Consider the following 22,371-nt stretch of genomic DNA (forward strand, 5'->3'; position numbering starts at 1 on the left):
TTATTTATTTTTTTGGCTGGTCCAGTATAAGCCTTAGGCTTCTTTGCATCATATGGCCTTAGGCTTCCTTTCACTAATACTAATACAGTGACTGCATGATGCTGTTTGAAGGAAACAGGCCAGACATGGGCTTCAGGGAATTGACACCTGCATCATGACAATGCCCCTGCACACCTGGTGTATTTCATTCAAGTATTTCTTGTGAACTATTCCATCACTGTGTCTCCCCCACTGCCATACTCTCTGGATTTAGCTTCCTGGGGTTTTATTTATTTATTTTTTAATTCCTAAGCTTAAACCCCTTTGAACAGGCAGGGCACAGCAGGTTAATATAAATTCTATTCCAATTTAGCAAAGAATATTAAACTGAAAAGGAAGACATTAACATTAATCAATGCTTACTCTAAAGTGCCAAAGCAGAAATTATACATGCTTTTGAATATATATCTCCTGATGCACACAAGAAAGTAAATATTTGATTAATCATCTAATCTTAATCTGATTAACATATCTAATTAATTATTAACATTTGATTAATGATAATTAGCCATCTTTAATTATTACTAATATAAGGAACTCTTGTTACAAAATTATAGACTCCAATTAAAGCATACATGAAATGTGCAAAACAACTCTAATATACCCTGTAATATATTATTGTCATTTAATTTAAAGTGCAGAACTTTTCTTGGATAAATATTTATTTCACTTTACTATTTTAAATGGCAGAGTAATCTGTACATAGACATTACTAGAAATGAAAATTAACAAAAATTCAACATATTTATGTCACAAAACAAAGTTCATTAAAGAACTAGAAATTGTGAACAAGCTGTGAACAGCTTTCAGACTTGGATGAATTGTAGATGTAATCAATTAGTTCCTTGAGTAATTCAAGGAAGTAATCTTGGAAGCTACTAGGCTTTTTGTTCCAACTAAGAAATACTGCTCTAGGTTCAGGCCTGAATGGATGTCAGATGAACTAATGAGACTCATGGCAGAGAAGAAAAATGCATGGGATGCACATAAATTGTTAGGCAACACAGAAGCCTATGGTAGATACAAGCTAGTCTGTAATCAAGTCACAAAGGAGGTTAGGCAAATGAAGGCAGATTATGAAAAATATTTGGCAAAGGATGCAAAGAAAAACTGCAAAGATTTCTTTACTTATAAAAATTCTAAAAGGAAGGGGTGAATCAGATTGGCCCATATGATATCAATGGTTTGACTGTAGATGATCAGTCTCAGATAGCTGCCAAACTAAATGAGTATTTTGCATCTACATTCACACATGAGGAGTTATTCAATGAGGAGAGAGACAGATGTTTATCAAATTCTAACAGGGATTAAATGATTTTGTAAAAACTGAGAGAAAAGTGAAGGAGAAATTGTTGAAGTTAAACATAAGAAAGGCACCTGGGGTGGATGGGATCTATCCAGTTATATTAAAGGAGGCAGTAAAGGAATTAAGCAAACCCTTAGCCATAATTATGAGAGCATTCTTGGACTCGGGGGGAAGTTCCCATGGACTGGAGATGTGCAAATGTATCTCCAATTCACAAAGGAGGATCAAAGGATGGCACAAGTAATTACAGACCTATTATTTTTGACTTCTGTTCCTGGGAAAATAATGGAGTCACTGGTTAAAGCATTGCAGGATCGTTTAGACAAAATTGCAGTAATTCAGACACAGCATGGGTTTGTCAAGGGGAAGTCTTGTCTGACCAATTCAATTGGATACTATGATGTGGTCACAAAGGAAATGGATGCAAAAAATAATTTTGATATCATATACTTGGATTTCAGGAAAGCTTTGTACAAATTGGAGCAGTATGGCATTAAGGGCAAGTTGTGACAATGGATAAAAGGATGGTTGAGTGGGAGAAGACAGAGAGTGGTGATCATTGAGTGCTGCTCTACGTGGACTAATGTTATTAGTGATGTCCCTCAGGGTTTGGTCCATTGTTGTTTTGTATATTTATCAATGATATTGATGACGGTATATCAAGCTTAATGTCAAAGTTTGCAGATGATACAAAGGTTGGCAGGATTGTTAATAACAGTAATGACAGTATGCTGCTGATAAAGGGGTGGTTGAGGGGGAGAAGACAGAGAGTGGTAATCAATGGACACTGCTCATCGTGGACTAATGTTATTAGTGGAGTCCCTCACGGCTCAGTGTAGGGTCCATTATTGTTTTCTGTATTTATAAATGATATTGATGATGGTATATCAAGCTTAATGTCCAAGTTTGCAGACGATACAAAGGTTGGCAGGGTTGTCAAGGACACTACTGACACTATGCTGCTGCAACAGGATCTGGAAAGGTTGAGCAGATGGGCTGAGAGGTGGCAAATGAAGTTTAACATTGACAAATGTAAAGTACTACACATGGGAAACAGCAACCCCAGAGCAACGTATCAACTCTGTGGTACTACACTGACAGTGGTAGAGAATGAAAGGGACTTGGGGATGGTTGTGCAGGCAGATATGAAGTTCTCTGAGCAGTGCAGACGGGCTGCAAGAGTAGCTCATGGGGTATTGTCAATGATATACAGGAATTTTTCCAGCAGGGATAAGGAGGTGATTATTCCATTGTATAAGGCAATGGTCAGGCCACACCTAGAGTACTGTACAGGTCTGGAGGCCTCATTTCAAGAAGGATGTAGAGCTGCTGGAACGAGTACAGAGAAGGGCAACAAGATTAGTGAATGGAACAAAGGGGTGCTCTTACGAAGAAAGGCTTCAGTTTTGCAAATTACACTATCTGGAGACTAGGCACCAGCGAGGTGATCTGATAGAGGTATATAAAGCCTTGAATGGTTTAAGCATGCTCAATGCTGATGGGATTCTTCCTCTAGCTCAGAAAAATCACCTGAGAGGGCATAAATTCAAATTGAGGAAAGACAGATGTAGGATAGATGTGCGGAAATTTGCCTTTAGCCAGCGGGTGGTTGGTTGGCGGAATAGACTTCCATCCCTTGTGGTGGAGGTTGATAGCCTAAATAAGTTTAAGGCTCAGCTGGACAGGTATTTTGAACGAACAGAGGGGTGAAGTGGAAGTGGGTTTTTTTTTTTTTTTTTTTTTTGGCTGATGCTGCATAAGCTTGCTTTCTTGCATCAAATGCCTCTACTAATGCTAATGCTAATGCTAATAGGATTTGGAAACGTTGGGTAGATGGGCTGAGAGGTGGCAACTAAGTTTAACATTGACAAATGCAAAGTAATGCATATGGGTTGCAGTAACCGCAGAGAAATGTACCAATCTGTGGTGTTACACTCAGGTTAGTGAAGAATGAAAGAGACCTTGGGGTAATTGTGCAGTCAGATATGAAGTTTTTTGACAGTACAGACAGGCTGCCAGAGTAGGTCATGGGATCTTGTCAATGATATATATGAATTTTGTGAGCAGGGATAAGGAGGTGATTATCCCCTTGTATAAGGCAATGGTCAGGCCACACCTTGAGTACTGCGTAAAGGTCTGGAAGCCTCATTTTAGGAAGGATGTAGAGTTGCTAGAATGAGTACAGAGAAGGGCAGCAAGACTGGTGAAGGGAACAAAAGGGTGCTCTTATTCAGAAAGGTTTAAATTCTGCAAATTGCAGCTTCTGGAGACTAGGCACCTGCAAGGCGATCAGATTGAGGTGTATAAGGCCTTGAATGGATTGAGCAGGCTTAATGCTGAAGGGATTCTTCCTCTTGCTCAGATTACAAACCTGAGGGGGCATAAATTCAAACTGAGGAAAGACAGTTGTAGAATAGATGTGCGGAAGTTTGCCTTTAGCCAGCAGGTAGTTGATTGCTGGAACAATCCTCCATTAATTCCATTTTATTCCAGTAATTGTGGAAGTTGATAGCTTAAATAAATTCAAGGCAGAACTATACAAACATTTGGAATGAATGGATCAGTGGAATGGGAATTTTTTTTTTTTTTTTTTGCTGATGCTGTATAAGCTTGCTTTCTTGCATCATGTGCCTCAACTAATGCTAATTAAAAGTGGCCGAAATATTTTTCATAAATTCCACAAGAATTAATGTTTCTCCATTAATTGTACATTTAATGGAACAATAACAGATGAAATTCAATAAAATTATAGCAGGACTTCAGTTATGAACTATTTATTATATAACTATGTATAAAAAACTATTACCTTCCATGTTTCTACATAATCCACATCATTCTGTATTATTTCCCCAGTTCTATCATCTGTTGGAAACATTACTTCTCCATCCTAAGAAAAGAGGAATATTTTATTACTGAAAAAGACTAAACATCATTAGAAAGGATTTACTAAGAATTTCACGAAAAGCACCTTAGAAGTTTTGTAAAATTTCATAAAAATAAAAGTAGAGCAATTTAATTTACAATAACACTGTAGCAATCTAAATATTATACATGAGAGGCTACGAATTCCTCAGCTATTTTTAAAAAATAAAAACTGCAAAACAAAACCTCACAGAAAAAAAAACTTTTTACAAAATCAGGAAAAAAATGTAATGTTTTTTTTTTTTTTTTTTTTTTTGAGAAACAAAAAATCCAATGTTCACCACCAGAGAGCCAAGATTTACAATTAGATAATGCATGTAAAAGTAACTGTGTAACTTAGAGACTATGTTAGCTTCTTAACAGTTGCACAAAGCACTTTAACAGTTTGCATTTTTAATGAAAATATTCACAGTGTTATTATGACTTTCTGCCATTTTTATTTCAATGTATGTAACATGTTACACACATGTAATGTGACCTGCATGTTGGAGACAAAATCCTCATTATAATGATTATGAGAAACATGAAATTTCTGCAATTGACCATGAACTGAACCAGAAGTAATGGAATAGACAGCTAAATCTAATGACAGGGTGCCTCCAGTAATCACAGTTCTTCTAGAGCATGTATGGCTTCTTGTACTATTAATGTTCCTTGGAGAGTACTATCAGGAAAGTTTTTCATGTTTATATGCACTGATATCCTTAAAAAAATTACAATGGTGCATCACACAAAATACACTCGTAATTGTGAAATTTGGCTCTCAAATTGGTTTAAGGAAGCTTCATCCTGTGGTGTAAAAGAGCTTCCTGAAATTGTGTGATGTGGGTTTGTTGCTTACTTCATTTATTCTTAGGCCATTCTTTCTTGAATAGGGCACATCTAATAGAATGGAAACCACAACTCTTAGAACAATGCTAATGAATCCTGTCAGAAAAAGAGATTATACCTTGTTTATGAGAGTACCATAAACTTCAGTTCAATGTCTTCAAGACACAATCTTTATGCATGATTATTATTATTATTATTAGCCATATGGTGCAAGGAAGCCTGAGGCTTATGCTGCACCAGTCAAAAAAAAAATTCCCGAGCTACCCTGAGAGAGAGAGAGAGAGAGAGAGAGAGAGAGAAGTAGAAAGGAATCACCAAGAAAGAGAAGAATGATGACTGATTATGGAGCACTGCCACACATCATTTGACCAGTTTCAACTCTATGGTGTGAACTATTTGCACCTGATAAAATAATTAGTAGGAATTTCCCTAATGCTTGTCCTTCATGTCACTGGACATTATTAATGCTGATTTTTTGGCTATAGGGTATTTGAATAGTCATGTTTATAAAGATAACATTGATTATTTAGTGCCTTTAAAGAATAATATTTGATGTAAGGTTTTAGTCAACTATAAGGAATTTCTGCAGGAAAGTGTCAACAATGCTATTCCTCATCCATTTAAAGTTATAGATCAACAAAGCACCTTATTGAAAAAAAAACATCTTTGATATACTGTATAATGGTAGTTTCTATAACTATGTTTTGTATTACAATAAAACCTTGGCCTGCTGGTAGTGAACATTGGAACTATTTTTTGTTTTTCAAAAAAAAAAAAAAAAAAAAAACTCCATTAAATTTTATGCTTGATTGTGTAAACAGTTTCTTCCTATTAGAGCTTCATTTTAGTTTTTATATATTTTTTTAAATAGCCAGAGACTTTATAACTGTTCCATAAATTCTATATTTGTACAATATCCATTACTGCAGCTGTGTTGTAAAGCATACTATTAACAAATTTTTTTTTTACCAGATTAGGGGTTATAAAATTGACATCAGAAGAAAAATACAATTTCAGCTGCTAAAAGTATCTGGATAATCTATGACTCAATATGTAGATGGCTGGGCAAAAAAAATACTACCACTATGATGAAAAGAATTCTGCATTTGTATGTAGTACTGCATACCATTAATACACACTTTCTACCTGCTTTCCTATGTTTTGAGTGCACACAGTATTCTGTTTAATTTTGAATCCAACACTTGTTTGCACACATTTTGTGGTAAACTGAAAGGGCAAAAAGATAACCTGTGACCTTCATTCCTTATGTTCATTAAGACTTTGAGGTTTTGTATCATAAATACATTTCTTAACCATTCCTACAACCAAAAGTTGTCAGGAGTCAGGTTGGGAAATCTTGCAGGCAATGATAAGGGACTACCTCTGTCAATCCATTGGTGGCCAATAGTAGCATCACAAAAAACCTCTGAACATCTGTGGAGTAGTGTGGTGGTTTACCATCCTATTGAAAGCAATCACTAGATCAAATGCTTAATCTAGTGATTAAGCATTTGATGACAAATTGGCAGTGATATAATCTCACAATTGCAAATATGCTGCTGTATTCACTGTTATACTCTCAAAAAAAAAACATATATATATATATGAGTTTATTGCTTCAAATTGTCAAACACAACACCTAACATCTACCTTAGGAGAATCCCACATGTGTTCTCAGTTCATGGGGATTTTCTGTAGCCTAAACAAAGCAGTTGTGCTATTAACTTTCCTGTTCATATTAAAGGTAACTTCATCTGAAAAGAGACAGAAGGATCTAGGCATGACAATGCTAAATAAATGTTTGCAGCTTATATATGTACAATTTTATCTACATGTGAAACTACCTGTAAGAACTAGAGGCGATATGGTTTTATTCCCAAATCCAAATGGAGAATTCTTCATACTGATAGTTGGAAAATACCACTTCCCATTTGTAATCTAGGCACTGACTTCCATGGACTATTAAGAATTGCTTCCTGAACACATAAAATGTTCTCTTCCATTTGACACTTCTATGACATCCACTGTTTTGTATTCACAACAGATCCTTGTCTGCACAAATTTTTCATAAATAGTTATCTATGAATGGTTATCGTATAATATAATATTATCAATTAATCAGCAAAATCTATTAATTTTGTTAAACTTCGTTGTCAATTAAATTGTACTTTTAACTAAATACATATAATGACTTAGATTACAAATGCAACATAATTAATTAATACATAACTTGATATGGAAATTATATAAACGGAACTCGTAGATAATATTTGATACTGAAAAATATATATAGTGTTACAACTGCGTTGTGATTCAAGTTTTGGGTTATAATTTTGTACTGAAATCGAAATTTTATTGAAATTGACTCAGATATTGACTCAGACCAGAGAAGCAAAGCAAAAGGCTCAAGCTAAATGGGGTGCTGTAGCTCAGGGGAGAACTGAGGGGGCAGTTGCCTCGGAATCACAGCCTTTTAAAATGCACTGCTTGCTTGATATTTGTGGAGCAATCAGGTATGGGACATGATATTCCCAAGGGGGATGTCTTTCTATGTGTGCGATGTAAGGAGTGTGAGGAAATGAGGCGGCAACTCAGCGGGTTACGGGCCTATATGAGAGCTTGAAGGAAAGAGTGGATGCCCTCGAAGGATCTAAAGGGAGAATCTAAAGTGGCTGCCCTCGAAGGATCTAAAGCCCATCAAGCTCTCATCTGCCCACATCAACACCAGAGCTTGCACTTGGTCATCATGCAACACAGCGGCAACCATCAAGGCAGAATGCGCTGGTCCCACAGGAACTAGTAGTTGTTGGTGACTCTATTGTCAGGGAAACAGGGAACATGCTTTGTAAAAAGGATAGGTGGAACAGGACCAGGGTATGTCTGCCAGGGGCAAAGGTTGATGAGGTTGATAGAGCGGATATCATCTTTTAAGGGCACAAAAGGTGATTGTACACGTTGGCACTAATGATATTAAGAGTAGAAAACCGGCAGAATTACTTAACAAGTACAGGTCACCGTTGAAAAAAAGCCGTGAATTAGGATTGAATTTGAAAGAGTCTGCAATTCTGCCCAGACATGATAGGAGGGAGTCATTGCAGTACAAGTAAACACATGGGTTGTGTTAGGTTAGCTAAGAAAAAGAACAGGTGCATGTATACTTGCGTGTACACCAATGCTAGGAGTTTCGTAAATAAATTTGATAAATTTGAGGTATTGCTCAAAGTATCAAAGGCAGATATTGTTGGGATATCAGAGACGTGGTGTCACACAGATATAAGGAATGCAGAACTAGAATTTGGGGAGTAAAACGTCTACAGAAAGGATAGACAGGATAGGAAGGGAGGAGGGGTTATGCTATTAGTTAAGAAACACATAAAATCCAGGGAAGTGAAGCCAGTCGACGTCACTGGACAGTGCAGTGTCAAGTCAGTTTGGTGTGACATAAGCATTGGAAGATCAAAATTGAGAGTAGGAGTGTGCTATAGGCCTAATGACTCTGATGAGTATAATAAGAAACTGTACAGGAAAATAGAGTGGGCCAGTAAATCAGAGAGTCTTATAATGGGGGATTTTAATTTCCCAGATACTGACTGGAATTTGTGGGTTGGTCACTCACACACTAGCAAGGCTTTTGTGGATTTATTGGATGATTGTTTTCTACATCAGCATGTTTGGGAGGCAACTAGAGGGAGTAATACTCTTGATTTGATTATCAGTAGTGATTCTTCACGCATTAAGAATCTGCAGCTAGAGGAATCACTAGGTGGTTCCTCTATCTGCAGATTGAGGTACCAATCTGCAGATCACACTGTGCTGAAGTGGGATTTACTCAAAGAAGTAACTACCATCAGGGGTAAAGGGAAGGGTTATTGCTTTCGTAAAGTCGACTACGATGGTCTGGGACAGTATTTAAATTCTATACAGTGGGACCAACTGATGTGTTACCAACAGCAAATTCAAAATGGGAAGCATTCAAAGAACTTATCTTGGAAGCTACTAGGCTTTACATACCAACTAAGAAATATTGTTCAAGATTTAGGCCTAAATGGATGTCAGATGAACTAATGAGACATATGGCAGAGAAGAAAAATGCATGGGATACATACAAATTAACACGTGACACAGAAGCCTATGATAGATACAAGTTGATCTGTAACCAAGTTACAAAGGAGGTTAGGCAGGCAAAGGCAGATTACGAGAAATCTTTGGCAAGGGATGCAAAGAAAAACAGCAAAAAGAGTTCTTTACTTATGTAAACCCTAGAAGGAAGGGGATGAATCAGATTGGTCCACTTGATATCGATTGTTCAACTGTTGATGATCCTGCTCAGGTAGCTAACAAACTAAATGAATATTTTGCATCGACATTCACACATGAGGAGTTATTCAGCGAGAGGAATGCCAGAGGTGTATTCAACTCTGGCAGTAAGCGAGAGCAAAGTGGAGGAGAAATTGTTGAAGATAAACATAAGAAAGGCACCTGGGGTGGATGGGATCTATCCAGTTATATTAAAGGAGGCAGCAAAGGAAGTAAGCAAACCCTTAGCCATAATTATGAGAGCTTCTTGGACTCAGGAGAGGTACCCATAGACTGGAGATATGCAAATATGACCCCAATTCACAAAGGAGGATCAAAGGCTGACACAAGTAATTATAGACCTGTGAGTTTAACTTCTTTTCCAGGAAAATTAATTGAGGCACTGGTTAAAGAAGCAGTGCAGGATCATCTAGATAAGACTTCAGTTATAGTTCGGACACAGCATGGTTTTGTTAAGGGGAAGTCTTGCCTGACCAATTTGATTGGATACTATGATGCAGTCATAAAAGAACTGGATGCAGGGAATAACTTTGATATCATATACTTGGATCTTAGAAAGGCTTTTGATACTGTTGCACATGGAAGACTGCTGCACAAATTGGAGCAGTGTGGCATTGGAGGCAAATTGCTGCTATGGATAAAGGGATAGTTGAGGAGGAGAAGACAGAGAGTGGTAATCAATGGACACTACTCATCGTGGACTAATGTTATTAATGGAGTCCCTCAGGGTTCAGTGTTGGGTCCATTATTTTTCTGTATTTATAAATAATATTGATGATGGTATATCAAGCTTAAAGGCGCCTCCGTAGCCAGGTGGGAAGGAGCAGCAGTGCGTAGTACATGCTTCTTGATTAGACCGGGGTTCGAGCCCGTCACCACCAAATACGAAGCATGCGGAAAGGTCAGGGAATGACCACCGCACCGGAGCAATATGGCCTTAGTTGCTAATGCTCCTAAAAACCAAACAACAACAACAACAACATCAAGCTTAATGTCCAAGTTTGCAGACAATACAAAGGTTGGCAGGGTTGTTAAGGACACTACTGATGCTATGCTGCTGCAACAGGATCGGGAAAGGTTGAGCAGATGGGCTGAGAGGTGGCAAATGAAGTTTAACATTGACAAATGTAAAGTAATACATATCGGAAACAGCAACCCCAGAGCAACCTATCAACTCTGTGGTACTATACTGACAGTGGTAGAGAATGAAAAGGACCTGGGGGTAATTGTACAGGCAGATATGAAGTTCTCTGAGCAGTGCAGACAAGACTAGCTCATACAACCCCGGGGGCTCACATCTGGTGAGTATGCGCTTGGCAAACCCAGGGTCCTGAGCTGGATATCATCATTCTTCTCTTTCTTGGTGATTCCTTTCTACTTCTCTCTCTCTCTCTCTCTCTCTCTCTCTCTCTCTCTCTCTCTCTCTCTCTCTCTCTCTCTCACAGGATAACTTGGGAATTTTTTTTTTTTTGGCTGGTGCAGCATAAGCCTCAGGCTTCCTTGTACCATGTGGCTAATAATAATAATAATAATAATAATGGTGTCTTATCAATGATATACAGGAATTTTTCTAGCAGGGATAAAGAGGTGATTATTCCCTTGTATAAGGCAATGGTCAGGCCACACCTTGAGTATTGTATACAGGTCCTGAGGCCTCATTTCAGGAAGGATGTAGAGCTGCTGGAATGAGTACACAGAAGGGCAACAAGATTAGTGAATGGAACAAAGGGTTGCTCTTACAAAGAAAGGCTTAAGTTTTGCAAATTACAGTGTCTGGAGACTAGGCACCGGCAAGGTGATCTGATAGAGGTTTATAAAGCCTTGAATGGTTTGAGCATGCTCAATGCTGATGGGATTCTGCCTCTTGCTCAGAATAATCACCTGAGAGGGCATAAATTCAAATTGAGGAAAGACAGATGTAGGATAGATGTGCGGAAATTTGCCTTTAGCCAGCGGGTAGTTGGTTGGTGGAACAGACTTCCATCCCTTGTTGTGGAAGTTGATAGGCTAAATAAATTTTTGGCTCAACTGGACAGGTATTTCGAACGAACGGAGGGGTGAAGTGGAAGTTTTTTTTTTTTTTTTGGTTGATGCTGTATAAGCTTGCTTTCTTGCATCCTATGCCTCTACTAATGCTAATGCTAATCTGTGACTGTGACTTTTCAACAGCTGCAACAAAATTGTTGCAGCTGTTGTTGCAGACAATTTTGGAAACATACACTGTATATGCTTTAAGGTGTAACACCTTGAGGATCCAGTACTTTAACAAATTGTTTGACCTGTCCCAGCTTGATCTGGAGTGACAGTAGCAAGACTGTTTCTTGGAGCCAAGAAGTGTATGCTAGGCTGCAGCTCAATTCTGGCAGACCTTCTTTTCTCCTGCAGTTGTGATCTACTACCTTGCTATCCCAGAGGCAGAGAAAGCAAGTGAACTTAGTGAACTTAGGGATGTCTTATTGAACTTAGACATCCCGTTTATATTGGTCATACTAGATCTTCTTTAACACATGGTTCATATTTCTGTAGTCTTCTTTAATGTGAACAGAGTGTCTTTGGGTGTATATTTTCATTATGAAGCAACAGAGCTTTAAAACTTTTACTTTAACTGTTTATGAAAGAATGACAATCTGGATTGTGACTAATTCCAATTTATTTATATAGACCAATCAGGTCTATATCAATTCTATAAGACTGCTTCCTCTAATAATTACACTGGTTTACAGTGTATCTGGGGTTTGAATAAAGGTATGTGGCAGTTATTTAGCATGTTTACTGATTACTAAACCGAAGTCTGTTTGTTTCTATCACATAAGGATTTTTCACAATTCATTAACAAAATATTACCTAGATATTATATGCAAATGTGTACATAACTATAGTTTCTGCAATGGTTTACAAGTTTTATACCCCTATATTCGTAATCTGTATCAATATTTGCCTCAAATACAACAGATTATGCATGTTTAACCCGTAACTACACACACTGCAAGGTCATGCTGCAAGGTAGCCAACCATGACCCAGGAAGGTAGAAGGCCCCACCCTGCTCTTCTGGCCCATCTGTTATTCCCAGAATTTTATTTTCCAAGTGGAGTCTGGGAGACTCCTGTGTGTAGTTACGGGTTACACTTGTCTGAACATGCACTCACTTGTTTGTACAGTCCACTCAACCACAGAGCCTATATAAGTGGCACATCCCTTATGCAGTCACAGTACTCCTGTAAAAACTGTTGTGAGCTCTCATTGTGTGTTATTTTCTTTTACTATGGCAACCAGAAAGTGTATAAACAGTCCCGACATATTTTTTACATATGTGGTTGTTTTGTTCCTGTAAAGCAGAGGCAAAACATTACCAATTTTGTAAAAAAAATCATATTATGCATACTTTGGCATAAAACTAGGTGATCAGGATAAATCGTGGGCACCGCATAAAATATGCCATACATGTGTCAAACGTTTTAGAAAATGGAGTCAAGGAAAAAAGGTGTGCTTGCCATTTGCTATTCCTATGGTGTGGCATGAGCCAGTAAGTCATGCCGAATGTTACTTTTGTGTATGTGACGTTAAAGGTTACAATTCAAAAAATAAAAAGGACATCAAATATCCAGATCTACTGTCTGGTTGTAATATGATAGAAAAAAATCTAAGTCATATTTGAAATCACAGCAACATATTTCGGCAGTAGGATCTATTGAAATTCAAACCCCAGTGAACAAACTTAAATTTGTAAACTGGTGTTATCGTAATCAGTTATAAAAAGAGACAATGTGAGAAGCTATATAATAACAAAGATTGGTTAAATTATTAATAAAAATATATTTAATGCACTGAATTTTAAATATTAATTAAGGTACAACATTATATAAATCAGATGAAAAATTATTTAAGTCAGATGAAATGACATTAAAATTAAATTCATTAAATTAAACATAATTAAAAATTAAATCCAAACTGATGTTTTTTTTTCTGCAGGTCCTAGTAGATTCCACTCTTTTAAATGAGATGTCAGGAACCATGCACTGAATTTAATTAGACCCAAGTCCCTTATTAAGTCATCCAATTCTTACTGACTAGGGAAATGTGGTGCTTTATTTGAGCAGACTTCTGAGGTATAATCTCAATTATCTCGTTCAACAGATTCATTATACAGTTCTGGAGACTTTTCTCTTGAAGATGGATTGGGAATTGGCAGATTTCCATTGTGTGGAACTGAAACAACAGAGGATAGTATGTGGGAGATACATTACAGCTTTTCAAGCTGCAAACTTTTTTCAAGTTAAACTTTGATATATCCACAATACAAAAGTAGCAGTTCTTCATGATGGTATATGGGTTCTCACCATATTCAAGGTAAAGGCAAAAAGCATATACTTATGACTACCATGAAACCATTTCTCTAATGTTGGCCTGCAACAATCTCAGCAGAAATGAGCTCCTGACAAATTGCCTTGGCTACCCACAGGCATTCGAAAATAGGCTTCATATGCACTACAAAACTTGGTTCTATCAATAATTTTATGCTTCACTTGTTTAGACTTATATAATATCTATAAACATAGCAGAATGAGTCTGGAGACAATGTACACCTTTGTTAGCCATAGCAAACTACAAAAAAAAAAAAAAAAAAGAAGAAACAAACTTAATATACAAATGCTATAGCCTCTTATATATCAGAGTATTGGTATACATTCAATATATACAAATGTCACAAAAACATAATAAGCTTTCAGTTTCCACCAAAAAATATTGATACTAGACAAAAACTGATAATATAATTGCACCAAAATATTGGATTTAGCACACAAAACACATAAGAAACAATTAACTATAAACATGAGCTTTTTTTGTTACATAGTGTAATTATAGTAATAAGGTTGAGAGATCACACAGGAGAAATTAAAAACAGATCACAAAAATTCTGAATCAACAACAATGTTCATAAAAGAGGCTACCTACTTTATAACCCATAGGCCAATGGATAAGGTACAGGTCTAGATATTTTAATCTTAATTTGTCAAGTGACTTCTGGCAACACTTCATAACACTAGTTCTTCTGTGATAAGAATTCCAACACTGTAGTAAAATTCAACATGTTCCCAATATATTAAAATTTCAATCGAGTTTAGTAATGTCATATACATTTATAATTATAGTAATCAATTATAATAAGAGAAAGTGTGAGAAGCTTTATAATAACAAAGATTAGTTAAGTTATTAACAAAAATATATTTAATGCACTGAATATTTAATGCACTGTATATTTAATGCAAAAATATATTTAATGCACTGAATTTTAAATATTAACTCAGGTATAATCATTATTTAAATCAGATTAAAAATTTAATTTAACTAATGACATTAAAATTAAATGCATTAAACTAAGCTCAACATTAAAAATTAAATCCAAATTGTGTATCCTCTGTTCATACTGATAAGTTAAACTGAAATCCTTGAAAATAAAAAGCCAAACGATTATACAAAAGGTAATGCAGTATAATATTGGTACCAAACCACGCTCAAAGCGGGAAATATTAATAAAATGAAGATGCCAATATTCCACAAAAAAAAAAAAAAAAAAAAATTGTTTGAGTGGCAAGATATGGAAATAATTTAAGTGTATTAAAAGAAGGAATAAAGCACTTTTAACCTACATGAGATCTAAATATGTTTATTTCCAACTGGAAATAAACAGAAGATAATTAAAAAAAGAAGAAATTTATGCTAACTCAAACTATACACTGTTTTTGAGAGAGAGAGAGAGAGAGAGCTACTTAACTTTTAAAAAAAAAGAAGAATCATCTACAGAATATTAAATTATAAAAACAGTTTACAGTATACAACTGAATTGATTGAATATATAACATTATCCCCCTTGTCCTATTTAATCTCGGTAACTTTTATAATGCTCCTTATTTTACAGCAATTTGATTCCTTAATGTTCCACAGAAATTTGACCTTACTTTTGGCAGTAAATATCACTGTGAAACTTGTTCAACTTACTGCCATTTCTGCTGGGCTCTCTATAATCTTTCCACTACACCCAATTAAGGGACCTATTTGATTAACTCTCTTCTTTTTTGTATTCACATGTGAGAACTCCATATTCCCCATTCTTTGCTCTCTTTGCTAGCACTATCATGTAATCACTTTTCAATGTCTTACCCTATCAGTGGTTTTATTATATATTCTCTTATAATCCTCATACAAATCAGCATTATGTGATAGTCTGTAACTGTTCCTTGCTTGTTTATTGTGCTTAATTAAACTCTTAACCTCATTTGTCATCCAATTTGTTAATGTATATTTAAGGGACTTCATCACTGGAATGAATAAATATTAACAAATGAATTATTGCTTCCAGGATAAATTCTTTGAACATTTCCCATAGCAAATTTGTATCTGATAGCATACAACAGTCTCTCCAGTTAATCAAGCCCATGAAGGGGCTGAGTAAAATGAATGTGGAAGGTCTAGTCTCTCTCTCATAAATGAGATAAGAACTGGGGGGGGGATAAAAATAAAATTTCAGGGAATAATAGAGGCCTGGATCTTATGAAGTTTGCCTATGGACAGTAAGTTATCAAACAGTGAAATGGGAGTTGCCTCCCAAAGTAACAGAGACAGAGAGTCTGGCTGAGTTAAAAGTGTAACTGGATAGTTATTTTGTGGGAATGAGAATAGTGAGAATAATAATATGGATATGAATATTTCGAATTTTTTAAATTGAATTTTATTTTTTGGCTGATGAAGAAAAATTCTGCTTCTTTGCATCACATGGCCTTATTAATACTAATACATATTTTAAGTTCATTGGTTTTCTTCATCAGTCTGAAAATATGTAACTATTAACTTGTAATTGATAACCAACCCAGACTGGAGAAACTACAATTTGGACTGGAAAGTAGATGGTTCCCACAAATGCCATTTGAGCACACCCAATCCAGGAAGAGTAAGGATACCATTGGCATTTAATTTACTCAATTCATTTAAATTCTTAAGCACTTCAATCAGGTCTCACAGGTGCCTAGTTTCCAGGTGCTGAAATTAACAGAAATGCAAGACCCACACACTGCACCAGGGAAAATTAGTTGGCCGAAACTACCAGCTGCTGACTGGTAAAGAGATCGAAGCTATGACAGAAGGAGAGACCTACAAATACTTAGGGATAATGCAGGCTGAGCAGTTAGAGCACAAGGAAATCAAGAAGTGCCTGACCGAAAAATATCATCAGAGACTCAGAAGCCTGCTGAAAGCAAAATTGAATGGAGGGAACACAGTTAAAGCCATAAACATCTATGCAGCTCCAGTACTAACATACACATTCGGGGTCATAGATTGGACTAACACCAAGCTAGAAGATATCATGCGAAAGACAAAGACAATGATGACCAAGAGTCCCCAACACCACCCGAAGTCAGCAGTGGAGAGAATAACAATACCTCGGAAAGAGGGAGGAAGGGGCTTGATAGACCTGACAGAACAACAGAAAACAGCGATAGTTAACCTGAAGGATTACTGCGAGAACAACACAGAACCACTCCACCAGGCCATGAGGAAGTGGCCTGGTGGAGTGGTTCTGTGCTGTTCCCACTCAACCTAAGCGAGGAAACTCTTCCTCGCCCAGACGGTACAAGAAACGAAGTTAGAAAGATGGGCAAAGAAGACACTCCATGGCGGACACTACAATGACCTCCATCAAGATCACATCAATAACACTGCTTCCAATGCTTGGCTCATAAGTAGGACATTCTTCCCCGAGACTGGAGGATTCGTGCTGGCGATCCAAAACCAGGTAATCAACACCAGAAACTACAGAAAATAAATCGCAAAGGAGCCCGGAATGTCAGATGACACATGTCGACGATGCCACCTGGCCTCAGAAACGATCAAACACATCACTGCAGGGTGAAAGGTGATCACCCAGACTGAGTACACTCATAGACACAACCAGTTAGTCAGGATAATACATTAGAAGCTAGCGAGGAAATACCAGTTGAACAAAGAAAGTGTACCATACTACAAGTATGAACCCCAGGCAGTACTAGATACCTGAACCCACAAGCATCTGGGCCGCGCCATAATAACGGATAAGACCATCCTGTACAACAGACCACACATAACCCTTGTGGACAAGATGGAAAAGGCTACCTACCTGATTGACATAGCAATGCCAAACACTAGCAATGTCCAGAAAACCCATGAGGAAAAAATTAGGAAATACACGAACCTGAGACATGAGATCAAGGAGATGTGGCATATGCAAGAAGTATCAACTGTCCCAATGATCGTATCAACCACTGGTATGGTACCAAAAACTCAATACAGCAGCCTAGCAGCAATAGGTCTCCCAGAGAACACCTACAAGGAACTCCAGAAAGTCACAATCCTGAACACCTGTAGGATAGTCAGAGATTTCCTCGACCGACAGTAACAGCAGACATTATAACCACTCTGTGTACTTGGTAGCAGTACCCATCGTGGAGTGGAACCCCCCCCAATCAGGGAGAAATAATATAAGAGCAACAACAACAATAATAATAATAATAAGGTGATTACACCATTGTATAAGGCAATGGTCAGGCCATATCTTGATTGCTGCATACAGGTCTGGAGGCTTCATTGTAGGAAGGATGTAGAGCTGCTGGAATGAATACAGAGAAGGGCAAGAAGATTGATGAGAGGAACAAAGGGGTGTTGTTACCAAGGAAAGCTTCAGTTCTGAAATTTGCAGCATCTGGTGACTATGCACCTGTGAGGTAATCTGATTGAGTTCAATGCTCTTTGAATGGATTGAGAAAGCCCAATACTGATGGGGTTCTTCCTCTTGCCCAGACTACACACAGGGGGCACACAAATTCAAACTGCTGAAGGATGGTTGCCCTTTAGCCAGCAGGTTGTTGATTGCTGGAACAAGCTTCCATCTGTTGTTGAAGTTGATAGCTTAAACAAATTCAAGGAAAGACTGTTATTATTATTATTACCCATATGGTGCAAAGGAAGCCTGAGGCTTATGCTGCACTAACCAAAAAAAGAAGAAAAATGAGTTACCCTGGGAGAGAGAGAGAGAGAGAAGTAGAAAGGAATCACCAAGAAAAAGAATTATGATGATGATATCCAGCTGAGGACCCTGGGTTTGCCAAGCTCATACTCACCAGATGTGAACAGGTGGAATGGGAGGTGTCTTTTTTTTGGTTGATATGTATTGTCTTGCTTTCTTGCATTGTTTGCCACTACTAATGCTAATGCTAAAAGAAGAAAAGCAGGGAATACTTCTCTTTGCTTTATACGGACAGTTAGTCTTGGCATAAACAAAATTCTCATTACTCTCATATAAGACTTCTTTGTTTTTCAAAACTAACAGTGTAAATCAATTATTTTAATGCAAGAATGCCAGATGACTATGTCTATAAAGTTCGGTCACATAAACTCTTTCAGTATTATTATTATCATCCCTAATTAATAATACCTAGTATAGACTAAAAGAATTTGGAAGGGCTATGGCCTCAACCTACAGGGAATTCATTTGATGCAATGGCTACTGCAATAGCATCATTGTTATATGTAAGTGAATCACTGAAATGGCATTGTTTTTATCATATCTCATATTGTGAATGCCTGCACAACGAGTTGCCTGATATTGCACTATACTGTTTTAATCTATACTTTTGACTAAAAGAATTTTAATAAAATTCTTTTAGTCTATACTTTTGCATACTATCTGGCATCTCTCATATTGTGAAGTTAAACTTCATAAACTGCATTGTAACTTATTGCAACAACAGGATACCTATCCACCGATGAGAGGCCAAACAGCCTTGAAAAGGACCTTGAGGTGTCCCTTAAAAGTGGACACCACCACCCAGATGGGTGGCAGTGTCCACTGAGAATAAACAACAACAGTCTTCTCCACTGATGATGTGTTGCTTATTTGAGGTAGTGCAATATCAGGCAACTCGTTGTGAAGGCATTCACAATATCAGATATGATAAAAAGAATGCCATTTTCACAATTTCAGTAATTCACTAATTCACTTACACATAACAATAATACCTAGTTTAATATTAATTTGCTTCAAGGTAAAGTCCAATATTTCAGCATGACACTAGTATATGAAATAAGTTTAAAGATAGTTGAATAGATTCTAATGGTACATAGATAAATGTAGAGTACAAATTATAGAGTTATTATTATTAGTTATATGGTGCAAGGAAGCCTGAGACTTATGCTGCACCAGCCAAAAAAAAAATTCCCAAGTTACCCAGAGAGAGAGAGAGAAGAGAGAGAGAGAGAAGTAGAAAGGAATCACCAAGAAATAGAAGAATGATGATATAGTTATATGATACAGGATAATTACACAATAAGATAATTATACTCTAAGATAAGATTTATAAGATAATTATACAATTATACAATAAGATAATTATATAATACAAGTTATAGAGTATAAATTATACAAAAACATAATTGTTTACCTTACTTGTAATAAATAAGCTTTCTCTGTTCACTGACCCATCATTGATTTTAAACGTTAAGGACTCTCCAATCTCTTCTTCATTTTCATAAACTGCAGCACAATCAAAATGCCGGTATCCAAGGTCAATGGCTGCTCTAACAGCCCCACCTATTTTTCCTGGTTGTGACTGTAAAATGAATATGACGTAATTGATATTAAAGTGGCAAACAACAAAACAGCAGGTTTTTGTTATGACATGATGTGTTTAAAGGCAAAAATAATGGAGAAAAAACAAAACAAAAAAAAACATGAAAAGAGAATCAGCCACATTTTTGTTTGTCTGAAAAACTCATTCAAGCAAACAATTTAATGGTAACACAAAATCTGATGGATCCGTAGCATCAGAAGCCTGTGGTTCTGTGGAAGCCCATATGACTACTGGCAAGCATATTGCAAAATCAAATCCATATGCCACCACAAAAAATGTAGCTCATTGTTAACTGGAGATTGGTATACCAGCTGTCATAAAAAGTTACATTATTATAAACAAAATTATAAAAAGGTAACAAGTAACACACAACAAAAAAATGCATGTCTTTCAGTGGTTTGACAAACTGCCATTTGAACAGTATACTAACAGTGTCTCACTGGTTGGCTCATAATACTGAAAAACAAAACTGGAAATAAGAACATGTGAATATGTTTATTTCCTTTCTTTAATATGATTGTCAGTTTTTGATGAGTGCCAATTATTTTTTCTTCATTCAGTAGTGTGTAAAACATATAATCAGAAAAAGTGCTTGATATCCAGCTGCTCAATTAGGCATATCTGTGTATTGAGAAAATGGAAACCATGCAGAATTATGAATGACTTTTGATTCTAAACTACGCACGATGGCTTGGCAGCAATTGCCAAGTGGTCATGAAGTGGACTGCATGTTTTTTGTGGTTCTATAATTTTCATGAATACATGTTAACCTAACCTTTTTTTGTCCATAGTTGCCAATATGGTACCAGAATGGAACTCTTAGTTCGTTATTTTTTATTTTGCTGGGCCTATGCTTCAATAGGCCTTTTCTCTATAACCTGAAATCCAGGATATGTACCTAAAGAGGGTTATTTATTCAATAACCCTCCTCAAGTGCACATCCAGGGTTTTTCTTTGGGGAGGGTTGCAGATCAGAGCTACTGCTTTGATGTGGCTAAAACTACTAATTTTTTTTTTTTTTGGTTTTGATCAAGGCACTTTGGGAAGGCTGACACCTGGTAGCCACCCTTCCCTGGATGCATCCCGCCACATTTACCCAATACAATCTGCATATTCTCCTCTCTCTCTCTCTCATTCCTCCCTTTGGAAAAGGGGATGTCATTAAACTCTCCTATAGTCTCCACTACATCATTGTTCACTATTACTACAAGTTTTGCATTCTAAAATGAAATTAGAATTAATAAATATAAAAAGAAGAGTCAATGCTAGAAAAATCAAAGATGGCAGAATTAGAATGAAGGCATGATAATTTCCAATTACATAAGAAGCTAAAAGGATTAACAGGAAATACAAACAGAAGGATGCCATACACAATAAAGAATGCCCAGAATCAATTAGTCCAGATCAATTCCCAATTGAAATAGCGAAACTTCTAGATAAAGAAAATCTTAAAGATCTAACCAAAATGTTCAATAAAATATATTTAAATGGAACACTACCTAACGATTGGTTGAGGCCCTCGTTTATCCCTCTTCCAAAGAAGAACATCATCTCATGCAACGATTTGTCTTATTAGTCTGATGAGCCACATGTTGAAGCTGCTGCTATAGGTAATCCTAATCCTAAACAGGATTTACAAAAAATGTGAGTCAGTAATCTCTGACACCCAATTTGGATTCTGAAGTGGACTAGGCACAAGAGAAGCACAAGAAAATTTGTAACAATACGTTTATACCTAGGTATAAACGTATTGTTACAAAAATGTAGAGAACACCAGAAGACGGTATTCATCTGCTTCATAGACTTTGAAAAGGCTTTTGATCAGGTACAACCTGTAAAGCTTATAGAAGCACTTAAAAAGGTAGATCTTGATGGATGGGACATCAGACTCATCAAAGAAATCTGCTGGAATCAAACAGCCACTGTAAGTGTTGAAGAGGGTGAAACTGATGAGATCAATATAAAAAGAGGGGTAAGGCAGAGTTGTATTCTCTTGCCTGTGCTATTTAACATCTATTCTGAAGTTATTTTCCAAAATGCATTGTGGGAAAGGAAAGGAATTCAAATAAATGGTCAGCTGATAAATAACATACGATACGCTGATGATACTGCTATATTCGCAGAAAATATAGATGACTTTCAGTCGCTTTTGGACTGTATTAACAACAAATGTAATGATATGGGTTTAAGAATCAATGTCAACAGGACCAAATATATGACTGTGAATCTGTCATGAATCTACCATGTCTCCAGTAAGTCAAGTCCAGCTATTATTGAATGGAGCTCCAATAGATAGA

At 36.7% G+C, this 22,371-nt stretch overlaps 1 protein-coding gene across 1 annotated transcript in view; it reads right to left on the reverse strand.

Annotated features, from left to right (window-relative positions):
* The window catches only part of LOC150075984 (aldo-keto reductase 1B-like), an 81,283-nt gene that overhangs the window by 37,412 nt on the left and 21,500 nt on the right, over positions 1-22,371 (reverse strand). The window contains exons 2-4 of the mRNA XM_090387226.1: positions 19,886-20,053; positions 14,370-14,486; positions 4,152-4,232 (exon numbers count right to left, since the gene is read on the reverse strand). Coding sequence (XP_090243352.1) covers positions 4,152-4,232; positions 14,370-14,486; positions 19,886-20,053 — 366 coding nt within the window. The remainder of the gene's footprint in view (positions 1-4,151; positions 4,233-14,369; positions 14,487-19,885; positions 20,054-22,371) is intronic.

This window comes from Mastigoproctus giganteus, chromosome 13 (genome assembly GCF_048544385.1).
Source record: "Mastigoproctus giganteus isolate SK-2022 chromosome 13, ASM4854438v1, whole genome shotgun sequence".
NCBI classification, from domain to species: Eukaryota; Metazoa; Arthropoda; class Arachnida; order Uropygi; family Thelyphonidae; genus Mastigoproctus; species Mastigoproctus giganteus.